Source organism: Amblyraja radiata, chromosome 15, assembly GCF_010909765.2.
Source record: "Amblyraja radiata isolate CabotCenter1 chromosome 15, sAmbRad1.1.pri, whole genome shotgun sequence".
Lineage (NCBI taxonomy): Eukaryota > Metazoa > Chordata > Chondrichthyes > Rajiformes > Rajidae > Amblyraja > Amblyraja radiata.
The window spans coordinates 27,014,762-27,034,887 of NC_045970.1; the positions used below are offsets into that span (position 1 = coordinate 27,014,762).

At 41.0% G+C, this 20,126-nt stretch overlaps 1 protein-coding gene across 4 annotated transcripts in view; it reads right to left on the reverse strand.

Moving 5' to 3' along the window:
• The window catches only part of LOC116981127 (nebulin related anchoring protein), an 83,291-nt gene that overhangs the window by 6,948 nt on the left and 56,217 nt on the right, over window positions 1-20,126 (reverse strand). For all 4 annotated transcript variants that reach the window (XM_033033902.1, XM_033033904.1, XM_033033903.1 and 1 more), the window contains 10 exons: window positions 18,128-18,235; window positions 14,183-14,296; window positions 12,825-13,022; window positions 11,866-11,970; window positions 8,782-8,880; window positions 6,907-7,011; window positions 6,706-6,813; window positions 3,113-3,424; window positions 2,038-2,142; window positions 633-731 (listed from right to left, as the gene is read on the reverse strand). In XM_033033902.1, the coding sequence (XP_032889793.1) occupies window positions 633-731; window positions 2,038-2,142; window positions 3,113-3,424; window positions 6,706-6,813; window positions 6,907-7,011; window positions 8,782-8,880; window positions 11,866-11,970; window positions 12,825-13,022; window positions 14,183-14,296; window positions 18,128-18,235 (1,353 nt within the window). The remainder of the gene's footprint in view (window positions 1-632; window positions 732-2,037; window positions 2,143-3,112; window positions 3,425-6,705; window positions 6,814-6,906; window positions 7,012-8,781; window positions 8,881-11,865; window positions 11,971-12,824; window positions 13,023-14,182; window positions 14,297-18,127; window positions 18,236-20,126) is intronic.

The following is a 20,126-nucleotide window of genomic DNA, read 5'->3' on the forward strand; positions in this document are numbered from 1 at the left end:
TTCTACGAAAGAAAGATGTGGATATAACAGCACCTGTACACAGTTCCTCAAAACTTAGACCAAAGCTTGGATGAAATTTTAAGGTCTAATAATAGGAATAGCTGGAACAATGCAAAGAACACAGAACACCCTCTCCTTTTCCTCCAACCTCTCCACCAATCTAAGAATAAACTACAAACCTGTCGCCTAATGATAGATCAAGGATCGTTCCTACCCCACTGGGCAGCATGATTCACCATCCAGACCGGTGCCAAGGGGAAGTTTTTGCTTGCTTTCCTTATAATGTTTTTGTTCAACCACTTGGAGATGGAATTATTGAAGTGATAATTACTATTAGGCCACTGGCATTTCTCAGCACGTGCTTCCTCTCACTCTACCCTGCTCCCCCACTTCTGCAAGGAAACCAGTGAAAATGCAAAAATGACAATAGATTTATATTTCCTTTCAATATCACAGTCAAAGGAAAGGGAGAAAGAGGAATGCTCTCTGAATTAATTATCGCACTTCCATCAAACTACATTTACTTATTCTGCTGCAGAAATTCTATCACAGATCTGAAGAGGAAGATTGGATGCAGCAGTAAAACATTATTGCCACATGAAAGGATGCTTCAAATCCCTCCCTTAACATACATCACTGCATTGCAGGTAGCTTGTCTTAGCATGGATGATGTCTGCAGAATCAGTCACACTTGTAAACTTCAAGGTATCAGGATGCTGTCTGTACTTTTTCTGGAGAACAAAGAAACGGAAAATTTAATTAAATATACTGTTGAAAAAAAATAAAAAATTACTAAGTATCTAATGGATTCAGACTCTCTTCCCCCACATCTGTTCCAAGAATGTCACTTCTGTTCAAGGATGATTATAATGTTTTGTGAGTGTGATAATAATCTTTATGTGTCACTCCTAACTGTGCACGTCTTTTACTGGTAAACCTAGCAACTGAATCTGCCGAGGAGACTAGACATCACTAAGTGACCAGATGAGCAAGTTTGCACTGGATAAAGGTATTATTCCAGAGCGATAAAAGATGACGTTTATATGGAAATATTCATGTTCATTTTTTGTGCACCACACTACTGCTGATTGCACGACAATTTTTGCACCATTCTGCTGTTATTGTACGTATTATTGTATGCATTACCATATAGTGTTTACTCCATGAGCTTCTTGTGAACATTGCCCTGATTTTTATAATGATATCTTTATGTTCTTTTACTATATTCCTTTCAGGAATAGTTAAAGAAGCAGACTCCATTCACACTGTGACCAATTATTTAAATGCAATTCTCTTAAGTTAGACAAAATAAAAATTGCCACATGATAGAAAGTATAAAATGTTCAACAGGAATTCATTATTCCATCTGATCAATCATGATTTTCGGAATAAAAGGCAGAAAGGAGACGAGGAGGAATTTCTTGAGACAGAGGGTGGTGAAATCTGTGGAACTCATTGCTACAGATGTCTGTGGAGGCCAAGTCGTTGGGTATTTTTAAAGCAGAGATTGACTGGTTCTTGATTAGTAAGGGTGTCAAAGGTTGTGGGGAGAAAGCAAGAGAATGGGGTTGAGAGGGTAAAATAGATCAGCCATGATTGAATGGTGGAGTACACTTGATGGGCCAAATTACTTAATTCTGCCCCGATGACATGAACTTATTCACTAAATGTTCATTTGACAGACATCTACAATGTTTGATCCTTATTAGAAATTTGCGATCTCATTACACCATCTAACTTAAGAGCTGCTCACTTTCCATGGGCAACCGAATTCATGGGGAAATTGGTATTGATATTGATGTTGTTTTATGATAGTCACGTATAACGAAATACAATGAGAAGCTTTAGTTGGTGTGCTATTCAACTAAATCAAATCATACCATACATGAATAGTCAAACCACAACTAAGTAGTCCTGGCAATGATGTGTCCAGTAGCTTCTTCCCCGACTCTGCCTGAAATCTGGTTGAAAGCCAGAGTTAGGACTTGGAAAAGTTATTTTAACCAACCTCCAATGCTAGAAATGATAAAGGATTACCTCACTGATAAGTTCACTGGCCTTCTTCACCATCTCAATCTGTGGCGAGCCCTGTGTCATCCATGCAGCTCCTCTCAGGAAGCTTAGATCAGACTTATATTGTATCTGTTGAAACAAAAGAGATGCTTGTATTAATTTACAACGACCATGAAATATAAAGAGCAACGGTTTTAAAAAGCAAATAAAGAAATTATTCAGAGATTAAAAAACAATAATTGTGCAAATTCATCATTGAGTCAGTGAGTGTCTAGTTCATTATTTAAATCACCAAAGCATAAAATATTTCTGGGCCAAGTGCTAGAAAATAGGATTAGTATAAGTGATTGCTTGATTGTAAGCATGGACAGGCTTGAGCGGCACTGTGGCACAGCAGTAGATTGCTGTCTTACAGCACCAGAGATTCATGTTTGATCCTGACTATAGGTGCTGTCTGTATGGAGTTTTTACATTCTCTCCGTGACCTGCGTGGGCTTTCTCCAGGAGCTCTGGTTTCCTCCCACCAAAGGCGTACAGGTTTGTAGGCTAATTGGCTTGGTAAAAATTGTAAATTGTGACTAGTATGTGTAGGATAGTGTTAGTCTGCGGAGATCGCTGGTCGGCACGGACTCGGTGGGCCAAAGGGCCCGATTCTGCACAGTATCATTAAACTAAGCTAAAGTCCTGTTTAGTTTAGAGATACTACATGAAAACAAGCCTTTGGCCTACCACGCCCATGCCACACTAGTTCTATGTTATCCCACTTTTGCATCCACTCCCCACACACTATTTGCAATTTACAGAGGCCAATTAATCTACAAACCAGCACGTCTTTAGGATGTGGGAGGAAACAGCAGCATGCAGTGTAAACTCCACGCGGTCACAGGGAGAACATGCAAACCACACAGACAACATCCGAGGTTAGGATCAAACCCAGTTATTTGGAGCTGTGAGGCAGCAGTTCAATAGCTGCGTTGCTGTGCCGCCCTTAATTTTGTGCTAAATGACACAATGATGACATGATAAATTAGGTATAAGCAAATCGCCCACCCCATTTACAACAAATATATCTGTGTGCAAAAACAATTTGTCGACTTACCTCACTCTGCTGATTATATGCTTTCTTTGCCAATTGTGTCTTCATGTCATTCGGCAGCATCGTATATGAATGGAACATCTTCTTGTAACCCAAACCACTGGCCAAAGACTGGGCATTTCTGGCATGCACAAGGTTTACCATGTCCATCGATAAGTGGAAACGACTTTGGTTTTCTTGTGATTCTTTCTTGTACAGTTTGTTGCTCTGTAACTTGCCCATTTGCATACAGTGTAGCATCTTGGGGTCATCCAGAATGCTTCTCGCACCAATGTGTTTTCCTTTCTCCCTGACAAAAGCATTCCGGTATTGATACTGAAAGAAACGGTGGATATCATTATTTAAAGATTCTCGTAAAACATTACAGCAAATACCATCAACTATATATATGTAAGCTTAAAAGAGGAGGTCAGGAAGTTGATGTGCAAATTATCTAATTGCTTCCAGAAACTTCACTACATCTCTGAAAGAAACAGCACCGTACATTTGCAATTACAAGATACATTCACTCTAGACTCAAATTGACTCAAATTCAACAACCACAGATACTGCCTGACCTGCTAAGTACTTCCTCCATTTTTTGTTTTTATTTCCAATGCTGCCGCCTTCTACTTTTAGACCATTCAGAAAATAGTTGCAGGCCACTCTGCTCCGGTGTTATATTAACAGTGTTAACAACACCCAAAGATAACTCACGAGGTCACAGGGCGAATATACAAACTCCCTACAGACAGTACCCATAGTCAGGATAGAGTCTGGGTCTCTAGTGTTATAAGGCAGCAACTCTACCGCTGCACCACTGTGCCACTCCTTAGCTTCCTCTCTTCATCCTGACTTCCTTTCTCACTCTTAGGTTTGCTTTATGTCCATAACTTGGCATTGAAATAACTATCTGAATTAGTTCAGACCTCACGGGTAGTGTTTTTTCTTTGGTTCACTGCCTTCAATGGATTTGGAAATGAAAAGGGAGTATAATAGGATCAGGTACTAGGATGCCTACTTGTAATAGCATCTAAAGACAAACTCTATCCCTGTGCATCTCATTTAGTGGCAGTCAAACTTAAGAGTTGTGGAGATATACAGTTGCATTTCTGTTCCCACTGGTACCAGAACTCTGTAGATTTTGAATTCCAGCAAATTCCAATGTAAAAAGGCAAAGAAATTCTGTGGCCAGTTATCGCCGACAACAACCACATTGCTGTTTACTTGCAGCTATGATATTGACATTTCATATCACAGCTACTGAACACAGAATTAAGATTTATAACATTAGGGTCCCTTTCATAGATATATATGAAAATAGGATGTTGACGCAAAATGCACGAGTAACAGCGGGACAGGCAGCATCTCTGGAGAGAAGGAATGGGTGGCGTTTCGGGTCGAGACCCTTCTTCAGACTGATGTCTGGGGAGTGGGTGGGACAAAGATAGAATGTAGACGGAGACAGTAAGGCTGGTGGGAGAACTGGGATGGAGGAGGGGATGGAGAGAGAGGGAAAGCAAGGGCTACTTGAAGTTAGATAAATCAATGTTCATACTGCTGGGGTGTAAGCTACACACACAAAATATGAGATGCTGTTCGTCCAATTTGCATTGGGCCTCACTCTGATAATTGAGGAGGCCCAGGACAGAAAGGTCAGATTGGGAATGGGAGGGGGAGTTGAAGTGCTGAGCAACCAGGAGATCAGGTAGGTTAAGGCGGATTGAGCAGAGATGTTCAGCAAAATGATCGCCGAGCCCGCGTTTGGTCTCGCCAATGTACAGAAGTTGACACCTGGAACAGCGCATATAGTAGATGAGGTTGTAGGAGGTGCAAATGAACCTTTGTCTTACCTGGAAAGACTGTTGGTGTCCTTGGATGGAGTCGAGGGGGGGGGGGGGGGTAAAGGGACAGGTGTTGCACCTACTGCAGTTGCAGGGGAAAGTACCTGGGGAGGGGGTGGTCTGGGTGGGAAGGGACAAGTTGATCAGGGATTTGCGGAGGGAACGGACTCTGCAGAAAGCAGAAAGGAGTGGAGATGGGAAGATGTGGCCAGTCGTGGGATCCCGTTGGAGTTGGCGAAAATGTTGGAGGATTACATGCTGTATGCGAAGGCTGATAGGGTGGAAGGTGAGGACAAGGGGGACTCTGTCCTTGTTGTGAATAGGGGGAGGGGGAGCAAGAGTGGAGCTGCGGGATATCGAGGAGACCCTGGTGAGAGCCTCATCTATAATGGAAGAGGGGAACCCCCATTTCCAAAAGAATGAGGACATCTCCGATATCTAGTATGGAAAATCTTATCCTGGGCGCAGATGCGGCATAGACGGAGGAATTGGGAGTAGGGGATAGCGTCTTTACAGGAAGCAGGATGGGAAGAAGTGTAGTCTAGATAGCTATGGGTGTCAGTAGGTTTGTAGTAGATGTCGGTCAGTAGTCTGTCTCCTGTGATGGAGACGGTGATCATATTGAATGGCGGTGCAGGCTCAAAGGGCCGAATGGCCTACTCCTGCACCTATTTTCTATGTTTCTATGTGAGATCCAGAAATGGTAGGGTGATGTTGGAGATGGTCCAAGTGAATTTGAGTGCAGGATGGAAATTAGTCGTGAAGTTGATGAAGTCAGTGAGTTCTGCATGGGTGCAGGAAGCAGCACCGATGCAGTTGTCAATGTAGCAGAGGTAGAGTTCGGGGATAGGGCCAGTGTACGCCTGGAAAAGTGATTGTTCGATGTACCCTACAAAGAGACAGGCATAGCTGGGGCCCATGAGAGTGCCTTGGATTAGGAGGAAGTCGGATGAGTCGAAGGAGAAGTTGTTGAGGGTAAGGTCCAGCACTGCTAGGAGTTTATGAAAATAGGATGTTACACAGCATAAATTGTCTATGGAATTTAAGGATGGTTATTTCTACATTAGAATTGGAAACAAAAAAAAATGGAAGTTATTAATTGTCTAATGTATTCAAATGTTTCCGTCAGTGGGAGTTTATCCAGGGTAGGGTTTCAATGACTGACTGCCTAGCTCAAGCCTAAAAAGTAATTACTAGAAATGTTTGATCTCCTATAACCTAAATCAACACTTGGCTAAGTATGTTAAGTAGACAATGTGGCTGTCCCTGAAATTTCGAGTGGATCACCTCTTGTCAAACTCTGACTGTAACGTTGAAGGGGATAAACATAAATATTAGCATAGTAAGCTGGTTGTTCATTACTCAGGACTCAAGGGGATTACCATTTCCGCTGATTCTTCCCAAATGCCAACTTCAGATTGTTTTTGAAGACTTGACAAGTTAGGAAGGAGCAGGAGTGTTCCATGGACTCCGCAAAAATCAGACTACTGTGGTAGCTCATCTCACCACCGTACCAAATGACCCGTGTTTTCCTCTTCTCTCTAAGTGGTTGATTTTGCCTTTGTTCAGACTCCCACAAGCCATATAGGTTGAGGCCCACTACAGGTTTAGAGTTGATTGTGTTCTATTGTTCCTTTATAGTGGACATTATGTAAGTCTTCAATAACTGTTGCCTGATCGCAAATAGCCACAAACGCATCTCAGGTAACAGCATTATTTGCAGAATTATGTGATTGCATTACCCGCATAAATCTGATAAAGATTTTCTCTTACATCACTTGCTATTTCTCTGGATGCTTTCGCACTTTGGAAAGGAATGGCTTCCAGGGTCAATTTGTATCCTAGAGCTCGTTGGTTCAACCAAGACTGTTTATATTTCACCTGCAGAAAGGCAGATTTTATTGCTGGTTAGAATTTTAAAAGAAATAAAAAACTTTAAAATAATCAGTTGGCCACTTCGGAGAAGAATGTTACCTCACTGAGATTTGCTGAATTAACCTTTGCCCGAATATATTCCGGTGAACTAACAGTTGCAGTGTAATGATGGCGGGCATCTTCTCCTGCAGCTCTGTACAAGCGCTGAAAGACAAATTATGTACATTATTTGTGTTTTTAATACACTTATGTCCATGCATTGTCCAACAATTTTCACTCAAACATGCCCTTTAGGACTTTAATAGCAGCTATTTAACCAAGAATTCAGAAGCAAACACAAGTAGTTCTAATATTAGGGAACAAAGTGCAGGGGTAACTCAGCAGGTCATGCACGTCAGGTCTTGACCCAAAATGACACCCATCCACGTTCTCCAGAGATGCTGCCTGACCTGCTGAGCTACTCCAGCACCTTGTGGCCTTTTGTGTATTAACCAGCATCTGCAGTTCCTTCTGTCCAATACTAGGACTTTGGCAGCACTGAAATTTGTAGCAGTGGCCCACAATGTGAATGGCTGTTGGTATCCTGCACAATCCATTACATAATCTGCATGTTAAAGCAGAGACACATGAGAGTGATTGGTCCCCAGAGAGACAGAAGCACGGAAGCTGAAACAGAAAGTTGTCAATGATCAAATCAAAGAGAGTGACAGAGAAAGAATCAGAGATCAAAGAGATCTCATATCACAAAATAAATTAGATACCTTCAAGGAAATGAATATGATTAATACACTGACATATTATATAATTATCAGATTAGAAGAAGACTGACTATGAGCTGTACCAGTATAAGTAACCTGTTCATCACATCCTGAACATATCACATCTTCATGTCTACAAACATTATTTTCTGTGCCTGATTTCTGCCCAATCTCCAGGCCACTATCTACTCATTGTTTAGTTACCTCATTCTCGTGCGTTTAAAGGCCATCACCCTCAATGGTGCCAGCCTCTGTTACCTCCAATGGACTGTAAACTCATCCTTGTTGTTTGTAGATGTCAACATTACCTCCAATATCTTTTCCCACACTAAATTTCCTTTCTGCTCACAAATGTCTAGATTACAGTCCCAACCAGCCTGCTCCCAGAATTGCCTCTGTTCCTCACAGAATGAACGACTCAGTGTTCACATATAGTAGTACGCTCAATAGTACAACCATCAGTACATGTGCATGCCTCTGGTATACCTAGACCTGAAAATCAAATGTCTAACACTGCCAGACAATAAGAACCCACCCTGACTTTGCTGGTCACACCCAGACCACACGACAAATCAACGTCATTGACTCCATTATCGCTGGAAGGATAAGGTAACTTGACCATCCTCTCCCATTTCAACATCATCAGCATCAAAAGCCTAGTTACTCTCAGCTGGCTGTGTTAGCCTTGTAGTCTCATCCCAAGCCGAGACTGACTAAAGAGACACTCTATTCTGATCTATCCATCACAGGAGGGGATGACCACGTGGACAGAGAAAAACATTCAACGGTGTGCTCTAAGCTTCATAGAGGAAGATCAATATCCCTCTGATTCTTTAGACTTTAGAGATACAGCTCGGAAACATACCCTTCAGCCCACCGAGTCCATGCCAACCAGCGATCACCCCATATACTAACACTGTCCTACACACTAGGGACAATTTACAATTTTACCGGAGCCAATTAACCTACAAACCTGTATGTTTTCTGCAACTTGGAAAAAAAAAGGAGCACCTGAAGAAAATCCATGTGGTCACAGAGAGAACGTACTAACTCCGCACAGACAGCACCCGTAGTCAGGATAGAAGCCGGGTCTCTGGCGCTGTAAGGCAGCTGCTCTATCGCAGCTGTTCTATTATTTTACGTTTCCTCTCTGAGTGCTGCGGTTTAGTGTTCCCCAACAAACTGAGGTTGTATTGAATCCTAGCAATGAACTGACCTCATTGGCAATGATGTTACTGAGTTTGGCATGAATCAGATCAGGCGAATTAGTCACTTGCGTAAAATGTAGAGAGTGCGGATGTTGTCGATAGTTTTTCTGTGAAGAATACAACAAAAAAAGATCATTACTCCTTCTTAGCCATCTACACCCATTCTCTCCCATTATATCAGCAGTAAAAGAGATCATAAACAGCGATCATTTCATAAAATGACAAATATTCTTTGATTATATATACCAAAAGTCAGTCCAAAAAATGTCCTGCCACTCAAATATTCCAGATATTTCCACTGGAATTTATAAGGGGTAGAACTAAGGAATGGAACCAGGAGAGAGAAAGAACGAGGCGTTAATTTCCGTTGATGGACAAAAAATGGATAGGTGCGTTTTGGGTCAGACTGAAGATCCACCTATCCATTTACTCCAGTGATGCTGCCTGACCCACTGAGTGATTCCAGCACTTTGTGTATATCTTTGGTAGAAACCAGCATCTGCAGTTCCTTCTTATTACAGTTAATTTTCATTGGTGTGCCCAGGTGGATATATGTCCAAGAAGAGTACTTTATTGGATTCCAGAAGGGAATTAGATTTGTTTCATTGTTTCTATGAGGCATTTATCTAAATGGTGGCCGATTAGGAAAAGGGGAGATGCAGCGAGACCTGGGTGTCATGGTACACCAGTCATTGAAAGTAGGCATGCAGGTGCAGCAGGCAGTGAAGAAAGCGAATGGTATGTTAGCTTTCATAGCAAAAGGATTTGAGTATAGGAGCAGGGAGGTTCTACTGTAGTTGTACAGGGTCTTGGTGAGACCACACCTGGAGTATTGCGTACAGTTTTGGTCTCCAAATCTGAGGAAGGACATTATAGCCATAGAGGGGGTGCAGAGAAGGTTCACCAGACTGATTCCTGGGATGTCAGGACTTTCATATGAAGAAAGACTGGATAGACTTGGCTTATACTCGCTAGAATTTAGGAGATTGAGAGGGGATCTTATAGAAACGTACAAAATTCTTATGGGGTTGGACAGGCTAGATGCAGGAAGATTGTTCCCGATGTTGGGGAAGTCCAGGACAAGGGGTCACAGCTTAAGGATAAGGGGGAAATCCTTTAGGACCGAGATGAGAAGAAACTTTTTCACACAGAGAGTGGTGAATCTCTGGAACTCTCTGCCACAGAGGGTAGTTGAGGCCAGTTCATTGGCTATATTTAAGAGGGAGTTAGATGTGGCCCTTGTGGCTAAAGGGATCAGGGGGTATGGAGAGAAGGCAGGTACGGGATACTGAGTTGGATGATCAGCCATGATCATATTGAATGGCGGTGCAGGCTCGAAGGGCCGAATGGCCTACTCCTGCACCTATTTTCTATGTATCTATGTATCTATGTATCTTCCACTGAGCCTTAATGAAGTGTGCACTTCCTCACCACCATCTGAAAAGTACCCCAGCGTCATTGTTCTCTGCATCAGAAGGCATATTTATTGCATCAAATGTGAAGGCCACCGTATAAGTCTAGATGCGTCAATGCTGGAGAACAATAACCCACATCATTCATATCATTCCAGGTATCTTGGCCAATGGTTTTTCTGGGGACTGTAATTTCGTTATTTACTAATTAGTGAATATCCTTTGGGGTTGTTTGAATAACTCATGCCTCTCAAGTATAAAACATTGGTATTGGCTGAATGAAGTCATTGGCTGGGACTTAAGCACAAACTTCCAATTTACAGGAGAAGTGAGATATTTTTGAAAACTTAACAATTTTCAATCAATTCTCCTGAACAGAAAATACCGATATTTTAGCACAACTTGTTCATTTTATTACAATCAATGCAACAAAAAGCAAAAAGTCACAGAATTATCAAGCTATACAGTACAGTCCAACTTATCCGTGCCAAATAATTTGCCCAGCCTAGTCCCACTTGCCTGTGCCTGGCCCAAATCCATCCAAATTTCCTTTATGCAGAGCTGTCCAAATATATTTTAAATGTCATAATTGTACCTGCCTGTACTGTTTCCTCTGGCAACTCGTTCTACAGTATATACATTCTACCCTCTGTGTGAAAATGTTGCCCCTCAGGACCCTTTAAATCATTCCCCTCTTACCTTGAACCTATGTCCTCTAGTTTTAGACACCTCTATTCTGGGGAAAAGACCCTGTCTATTTGTCTTATCTTCATGATTTTATGACCCCCTCAGCCTCCTATACTCCAGGGAATAAAGATCCAACCTATCAAGCCTCTCCTTATAATTCAAACCTTTCAGATCTGGCAACATCTTGGTAAATCTCCCAAGTTTAATGTTTGCCGCCATGTGCAGAGGCTGAGGCTTATAAAACAAACTATAAAAGGTAGCTCACTTTATTAAAAACTACAACTGCTATAATCTTAATTTAGCCATTTGGTAACACTCTCAAATGCAGGACTAAATTAAACTCTATGAAATGTTTCAGTTCTAGACCAACTCTGCCAAACAGCAACAAACAGGCACTGCTGGTGTATGTCACTATGTGAATGGGCAAGATTCCATGGCATTATTTGAAAATATACAGAGGTTAATTTATTATTTTCCGGACAACATTCTTAGACCCCCGTATTATCTTTAATCAGACTTTACTGGACTTTATCTTGCACTAAACACTATTCCCTTTATCATGTATCTGTACACTGTGGATGGAGTGATTGTAATCATGTATAGTCTTTCTGCTGACTGGTTAGCACATAACAAAAGCTTTTCACCGTACCTTGATACACATGCCAATAAACTAAACGATTCATTTTATGAATCAGTCTGAAGAAGGGTCCAGACACGAAACATTGTTGTCCACAGATACTGCCTGACCCATTGTGTTCTGCCAGCAGTTTGATTTTTGCTCAAGAATAGCATTCTCTTGTGTCTTCATTTCAGGTGCAGTTTGAGACCTCCATATACCAACATGCACAATTACTTATACAGCATCAGAGAAAAATTTATGATCAAACCAACCAATAACTCCCCTCCCCTTCACACCTATCTGAGTTTACACATTCAGATTTCACAGGCTGTAAACAGAACAAGTCTATAAAGCCGATACCAACAAATTCCCACCTCACTGATCAGTTCACTCGCCCTCTTCATCCTTTCAATCCCCAGCGCCCCGGCTGAAATCCAAGCCGTTCCTCTCATGAGATTCAGGTCAGATCTGTACAAATTCTAAAAACAAAACAAAAAGTACCAATCACTGTATCTCATTCAAAACACATTCAAAAAAATAGTTAAGAAAATGAACTTGATGAAGTGGTGTTTGCCATTATACCGCAGACTCTAGTCTGGTGACAGTGAGTGGCCGGGACTGGATTTAGTGACACCCCGCCTTCACCCTACAAATCAGAATATCACTGGTCAAGTATCCATCATTTCCAGCTTGCACTTTCCTCACTGGAAGAACCAAATCCTCCTTTGTACTCACAGGCAGCAAATAGACACAAGGGTTTAATAGAGTCATCCGTATATTTAGTTTACTTAGCTCACAACACAGTTTTACTTAAATTCTATGCATCTTCTTTACTGAAGAGTTGTGGAATTAATAAGGCTTCTTGATTAGTAAGGGTGTCAAAGATTTTGGGGAGAAGGCAGGAGAATGGGGTTGAGAGGGAAAGATAGATCATCCGTGATTGAATGGTGAACTCGATGGGCCGAAAGGCCAAATTCTGCTCCTGTGACATAAACTTGTGGAAGTTTGTTTTCTAATTGCTTAATGATAGCATTAGAAAACAGTGAAGAGATTGCATTAAAAAGCATGAAATAATACACAATAGGTTCCTCCAATGCAGGGTTGGAGGTAAAAACTCACAGGCATTACCCAGTTAGCTGAGATGCTACAATTAACCACTGCGTTCTTGAATTATGGAGGTAAAAAATGAGCAAAATTTCCATCTTGAATCGCCACCTGTTTAATAAGTTTCAATGCACAGAGAATTGCACCACTGTTTAAGTCTATTCCTTCAAGAAGGAAAGGCTCAAATGGGTTAAATGCAGAAAACACCGTTTTGTCAATGTGAACGTACCTCACTCTGTAGATCATAGGCTCGCTTTGCCCAAAGCACCTTCATGTCATTAGGTAGTGTTGTGTAATGATGAATGATGTTCTTGTAGTTCTGGTCACTAGCTAAGGCTTGAGCTTTCTTAGCGTGGACAAAGTTCATCATATCCATGGGTAGATGGAAATCATTTTTTGTCTCCTCAAAATCTTTCCTGTAGTTCAGCTGGTTTGCAGACAACAAGCAAGGTCAATATCTCATAATAATGTTAATGAATGATCTTTTATTTCTCATTGAGTAAATGCCATTAATCGTGAATAATATCATCAACTGCATGTAACATAGACATCCCGTGGAGAGAGGAAGGAGGGGGAGTCACGATAGATCAGATTCATTTTGTTTTGGGAATACATAGAATTCTGGATCAGGATCAGGGCAGTCAGCAGGGGAAGGGAAACATTTGTATGATGGGCAAGACCTAACACCACCCGACCTTCATCTCCACCCCAACCAACATTCCTTCCTTTCTCTACCCAGAGGGCATTTAGGCACTGGAAAGACTGTTGTTATGCCTTGTTGTGCCTTTAGTCAGAGGGTGGTGATCCTGTGGAATTCATTGCCACACAAGGCCGTGGAGGCCAAGTCAATTGATATTTTTAAGGCAGAGATAGAAAGATTCTTGATTAGTACAGGTCTCAATGGTTATGGGGAGAAGGCAGGAGAATTGGATTAAGAGGGAGAGATAAATCAGCCATGATTGGAGTGGACTTGATGGGCCAAATGCCCTAATTCTGCTCCTATCACATGAACATGAATTTATGAAACAATAATCCCCACATTTGGGGGAACCATCAGCCAAGGGAGGCCGAAAATATTCATTATCTACAGAATATGAATCAGTATATGTAACCAAAATGCCCTCTAACTTGGCATTTTTATCAAGAGAACATACTCAATGGAAAAATACACAATTCATCTTAGTCTGATCTTGCAAGGATAATGATGGTGTCTCTAATGGTATCAGATCTGTCACGAGACATCCATGATTTCCTCCAACATCAGGCAAGTTTGGATCAAAAGATAATAAAAATATTTTTCCAGAGCAAAGTGTAAACCTAACACATGAACATTAATTACAATCCCCACCATAGGTGGTATTGGTATTGCAGCAGGTGGTATTGCAACATTTAAGAAGCATTTAGACAGGTACATTGATAGGATAGGTTTACCACCTCATACAATGCCACATGAATGACATGCATAATCAACCCACTCAATGCCACACAACTCATCCCCTCCCCTGCCACTTCCTATCAATACCTGCAGCTGGACTACACCAAAAGGAATATAAACTCAAAACACTCCCACGTTCTTTTCCTACGTACATCGCTGGTGAGTCTGCCTGCGTGGACCGAATGAGAAATGTTCAGATCATCCTCCAGTTTTTGTGTTCCAACCATCTGACCTCTTGTCTTCTCAAAGGCTTCTCTGTATTTTATCTGTGATAGAAAACACACGTTAGGAGCCAAAGTTCGGGGGAGTGATGCAGTAACATAGAGATGTAGCGGCACCAAACATGGTGAACAAACAGTTGCTTTATTCAGACATTACATGGTTGTTTGGTCCTCTAACATATTGTCATTGCTGCTGCTGCTGCTGAGCGAGACTGCCTCGAGCTCAGTTACCTGTCGACTCGTGATCTCAAGGTAAGATCTGTTTAAGTAGCCAGACACTCCCCTTAACCCATGATGTCACATGACAGTCCTCGTAACCACTGACGAGGGTTCGACCATAAGTGGTCTGACCATCAGGTGATGACACCACAGAACATAACTTGAAGAAGTCCTGAAGACACGAGGAACTGCAGATGCTGGAATCTTGAGGAAAACCCATTATGTACTGGAGTAACTCCGTGGGTCTGGCAGCAGAGAGATTGTGGAACTCCAGGAAAGAAAGGCCATGAGATCATTTTGATTAGCTATTCGTGATTTGTTTTTAAGTTTTTAACAACTTAAATATATTTTATTTGTTTATTAGTGAAGGATGAGGGATGAGCATATAGAGGCGCAGAGATCATAAGGGGATTAGATAGGGTAAATGCACAAAGTCCTTTACCCAGAGTAGGGGCATCAAAAACCAGGTTTAAGGTGAGGGGGAAAAGATTTAATAGGAACTTGAGGGGCAACTTTTATTTTTTATACAAAGAGTGGTAGGTAAATGGAACGAGCTGCCAGAGGAGGTAGTTGAGGCAAGTACTATCACAATGTTTAAGACATTTGGACAGGTACATGGATAGGATAGATTTAAAAGTATATGGGCCAAACATAGGCAGGTGGGATGTGCAGATAGGGCATGTTGGTCAACACGGACAGGTTGGGCCGAAGGGCCTGTTTTCCCGCTGTATGACTCTATGACTGTAGATGCTCTATAAACTGTAATAATTAAAAAAATATTTTTATCCTTCATTTAATTTAGAAATCAGGACTGTTTTGACAGATGCCAAAGAGGTTTGCTAGGTTATGGCACCAGTCAGAGGGGGTTCAGAGTGGAACCCCCAATATGGTAATCAAGCTCTGCTGCCACTGGGCCTCACGGAAGGAGACCAGAGTTGGCTCTTTAAGTCCTGACAATTAGGGTTGGGATAGCCATTGTAGACAGTGGGTCTATGGTATAAGATTTTTGAATGAATTGGAGAAACTTGATCTCAATGATTAACTAACAACCAATTTACAAATAATGTAGAAGAGCATCATGACAACTGCCAAAGTGTGTGCTGGGATACTTGACACAAAGGCTATAAACTTGGTTTACCTCAGCAGTAAACGAAACAGTTAGCATTAATCATCTGGGCAGTTTATCACAAGATCTCTTTTACAAGATATTACTAATATATTTCAGCTGTGATCAGCTGGTGCACATTGCAGAACTAACCGCTTGCCTCAACAATTTGCTAGAACCTTCACGAGCAATATTAAAAAACCTGCTGACTTCTCTGTATAAATACCTTCACGTTGCAATGATCGTTGGAGCTGTGACCTCACCTTTGATCAAGGCACTATCCCCTAGCGTCAGGCTTCTTGCCCAGAGTAGCGGAATCAAGTACCTGAGGGCATAGGTTTAAGCTGAGGGGGTAAAGATTATTATAGGAATCTGATGGGTAACTTTTTCACACCAAGGATGGTGGGTGTATAGAACGAGGTGCCATAAGAGGTAGTTGAGGCAGGTGGTATTGCAACATTTAAGAAGCATTTAGACAGACAGGTACATTGATAGGATAGGGTTAGAGTGATATGGGCCAACTGCAGGCAAGTGGGACTAGCATAGATGGAACATGTTGGTCGTTGTGGGCAGGTTGATCCGAAGGGCCTGTTTCCACACTGATGGCTCTATGACTAATAAATGAAAGCACGCTGCTGGTAGTTAACTTAACAAATGTTTGAATCTAACCAGCTGTTTCTTGAGGCTGTTTTGCCGACCATAAGCTCAACACCTTCACAAACCGAAATATAACTAACAGCCAAGAAAGAACATTTGAGGTTTTGATCACTATTGCAATATAGGAAATGTAGAATCAAATTGACACACAAGGCTCCCACTGACAGTAAAGTGATCATGATGAAATAATCTTGGTGTGTGGTTTTGTCTGAGGAATAAATATATAAACCTAATGCACAGGCAGATCGGTAGTTGAGGAGCTCGGTACAAGAACTGTTCCAGAGCCGCTGTCTGAAAAAAGCTCAGAGAATTGCTAAGGACAAACTGCACCCCCTCCACATACACCTGGATCTCCTGCCATCAGGCAAGAGATATCGCAGCATCAAAGCCCGGACTACAAGACTGCTAAACAGCTTCCTGCAACAGGCTGTGAGGCTGCTAAACAGTCACTCTGTACTCACAGTCACCTGATTCTGCGGCTTGGCACGGACACGTTAATAACTGGCACTGGCCACTTTAATAACTGGCACTGGCCACTCAAATCAGCTGCCCCGGACATTTTTATGATTGGTTTTACTGTATTTTAACGTTGTTGTTTTACCTGCTTTTAACTATTTATACTGTTCCATCAGGGACTGGATTGTTTTTAGTGTTATTATGTGTGAAATGTTTTAAATTTCATGTGCGATGCTCCGGTATTCCTTGGGAAACGTCTTTTCATTTTGCATTGTACAACTGTTGCTTGCAAGATGACAATAAAAGTTGATTGATTGATTGATTGATTGATTGATGCATATGTGGTGAACCAATTTTCCAATTTGACCAGAAATTACCCAATTAAAGCCAGCCAGTAGTACATAGGTGGCAAGCCAGGTGGTGAATCAGTGGAATTCATTGCCACAGACGGTGGTGGAGACCAAGTCATTGAGTATTTTTAAAACGGAGAGTAATAGGTTCCTTAATTAGTAAGGATGTCAAAGGCTAAGGAGAATGGGGCTGACAGGGAAAAATAGATCATGTATGATGGAATGGTGGAGCACACTCGATAGGCCCAATGGCCTAACTCTGCTCCTATGTCTTATGGTCATACAAAATGCAGCATTTTACAGGAGCAGTTTAAGATTGAAATGTATAAAATTAGGTCAGAATCAGTGCATTTCTCAATAAAGGATGCTAAGATATTTTAAAATAAAATCAGTTCTGCTAAGTTGGAAAGTTTTGCGAGTTCCAAAAGTCTTAGAGGAATTCAAAGTCCCTATGGAACGACACTGTCAAACATGTCAGAATTTTAAACTACATTCCTATAAGGTTGCAGAGTGCTGCCAAAGGCCTCAATACGTTGCTTCAAATGTTAACTGAACTATGAACACTGGAAGGAATTTAATAGCTAAGAAACCTGGTACCAAAAGTGGCCAACTCTCAGAATGCTGAGAGATGTGTTTTAATCAGAAGTGGACTTCATTAAAATATTAAAAGCCGTGCTACTAGTTATTGGCTGTTAAAAGAGACACAATTTAGCCTACAGTACCTGCTATGTACTATTCCCTTTTGCGCTAATCATCTACACTGAATCACATACTGATAATTATTCATGTAATGAGAGGTGGGTCAGTAAAATATTCAAGCACAGGCCATAATCATGACAGAACCAATCCCAACATACATGTAGGAAATAAGTATTTTTAATGGCTTCAAAATGGAAGTTTGCCAAAGGCCAAGTAATAGTTGAGGCTGGATTTTATCCAAGCGTATGTTCAAAATTGCTCAAATAACTGGCCTTGGGATTGCCATTGATTCTAAATAGACATGAATTGTTTAACTCCTTCTTTGCACCTCTGGAAAGCATTAGTTATAGCAATTTCCAAAGCAGTTATCTAGAGTTATACAGTACTTACATCACTAATAATTTCTCGAGAAGCTTTGGCTGCTTGGAATGGAATAGCATCCAACTGTAGTTTATATCCACCATCTTGTAATTTCATCCATGCCTCTTTGTAGCGAATCTTTAAAAGAAGAAGTCATTTTGTGAGCAAGTATTCACAGCATTCTATTCAGTTTTAAGATCAGTTAAAGGGGCGGCACCGTGGCACAGCGGTAGAGTTGCTGCCTTGCAGCACCAGACACCCGGGTTCAATCCTGATTACGGGTGCTGTCTGTACAGAGTTTGTACGTTCTCCCTGTGACTGCGTAAGTTTGTTCTGGGTGCTCCGATTTCATTCCACACTCCATTGACGTACACGTTTGTAGGTTAATTGGCTTCAGTAAAATTGTAAATTGCGTAGGATAGCATGTAGGATAGTGGTAGTTTACGGGGTGATCACTGGTCGATGCGGGCTCTGTATCCGTGCTGTATCTCTAACTCTAAATCTAAAGTCTATACCTAATGTCAAAATCTTAGAGATTTAAAGTGCAGAAATGGCAAATAGGGTTCCTGCCGGAAACATTCAAGAATAATCCCAATGTACAATTTTCCATCTTATTTATTTTTGTTACCTGCTCCATCACAGAAAGCAATAACAATATAGCCTGAAAATCATTTATTAAAATGTATTTGTGTCTTAATTTAGACCAGATTATTCAAGTGCCTTCTGTTTTTGACCAACGAATCACCCGACAAAGATCATGTAAAAAATATATTACAAAATGTACTGGCTACTAATGAACCAATAACTAAAAACAGGCAAAATAATATTCTGAGAGTATTAACTTTTCTATAGTATCGCCAGTATAATCACAGACCTTAAGCTAAGTGCCAGGCATGCACTTTCATTCAATTCTTAAGTCATTAAATATCTCAGTATCGTCCTTCAATGTCTTGCCAGCTGGGGCTAATTAGATATTTGGTACGTTGATGCAAATTGTTTAATTTGCTCAGGGCTTTATATCTTTTAAGAAGGTATTTCACTTTTGTGAATATTGGGCTTGACAAGTAAGTGATATCAGTGCTGGGAATATCAGTGCTGGGAATTATCAAAATCAAGCACTCCCGAGCCTTATGCAGTATAAAACTTCCCTTATTTTGCTCCAACTTCAATTATTACATTATTTAATTTCTCAAATCAATTTATACTTTTATTTTTCTGTAGGGAACTGCCAATTAAGTACCATATATCATCAATGCTCCACTGAATCATAATTCTCCACTGAAATGTCCTGGTGATGTTTAAATTGTTAAAGGTGCATTGCTGGTAGGTCTTTCACTTTATACCATCTCCAAACACTCTGCTGTCAATAGAGTAAATCCCATTCATGTGGGACCCATTTGTTAGCCATCCTGCATTGATACCATGTTTCAGAGTATGTCATGATTACACCTTTGCTAACTTCCCAATGTCCTCCAGATCTATAGCAATTCTAAATCATCGCATTCTCCCAACGTTGGCATCTTAAACACTCTTGATTTTCTTCACTGATCCTGGTGGTTGTTCTTTTCATCTGCCTGGACCCAACTCTGAAAACCTCTCTCCAACTGTCTCCACATCTTTAGCTTGTTTGTTAAAATCAACTTTAACCAAACTGTGGGTAACATATCCCAATTATTCTTATTATTTATTTTTATGTTTATTGCATTACTTCCAATTGCACTACAATCTTGCACCATTCTGCTGGTTTGCATGCGTCATTGTATTTATTATTGTATTTGTGTTCACTGTATGTATACTGTTTAGCTTCATGCGAACAAGGAACCTTATTGCACCCTGGTGTATATATGCGGATAAACTAATCTGCACCTGAATCCCTGTACAAACTGTAATGAGTTCATAACCACTTCCTCCAAGATAATTAGGCATGGGCATTCATTGCTGCCCTACTTATGATGTCCATCTCCCAAAGATGAAAAACATATATATAGTATATCCAATTTAGTATGTATGTACTTCAGGAATCAAATAT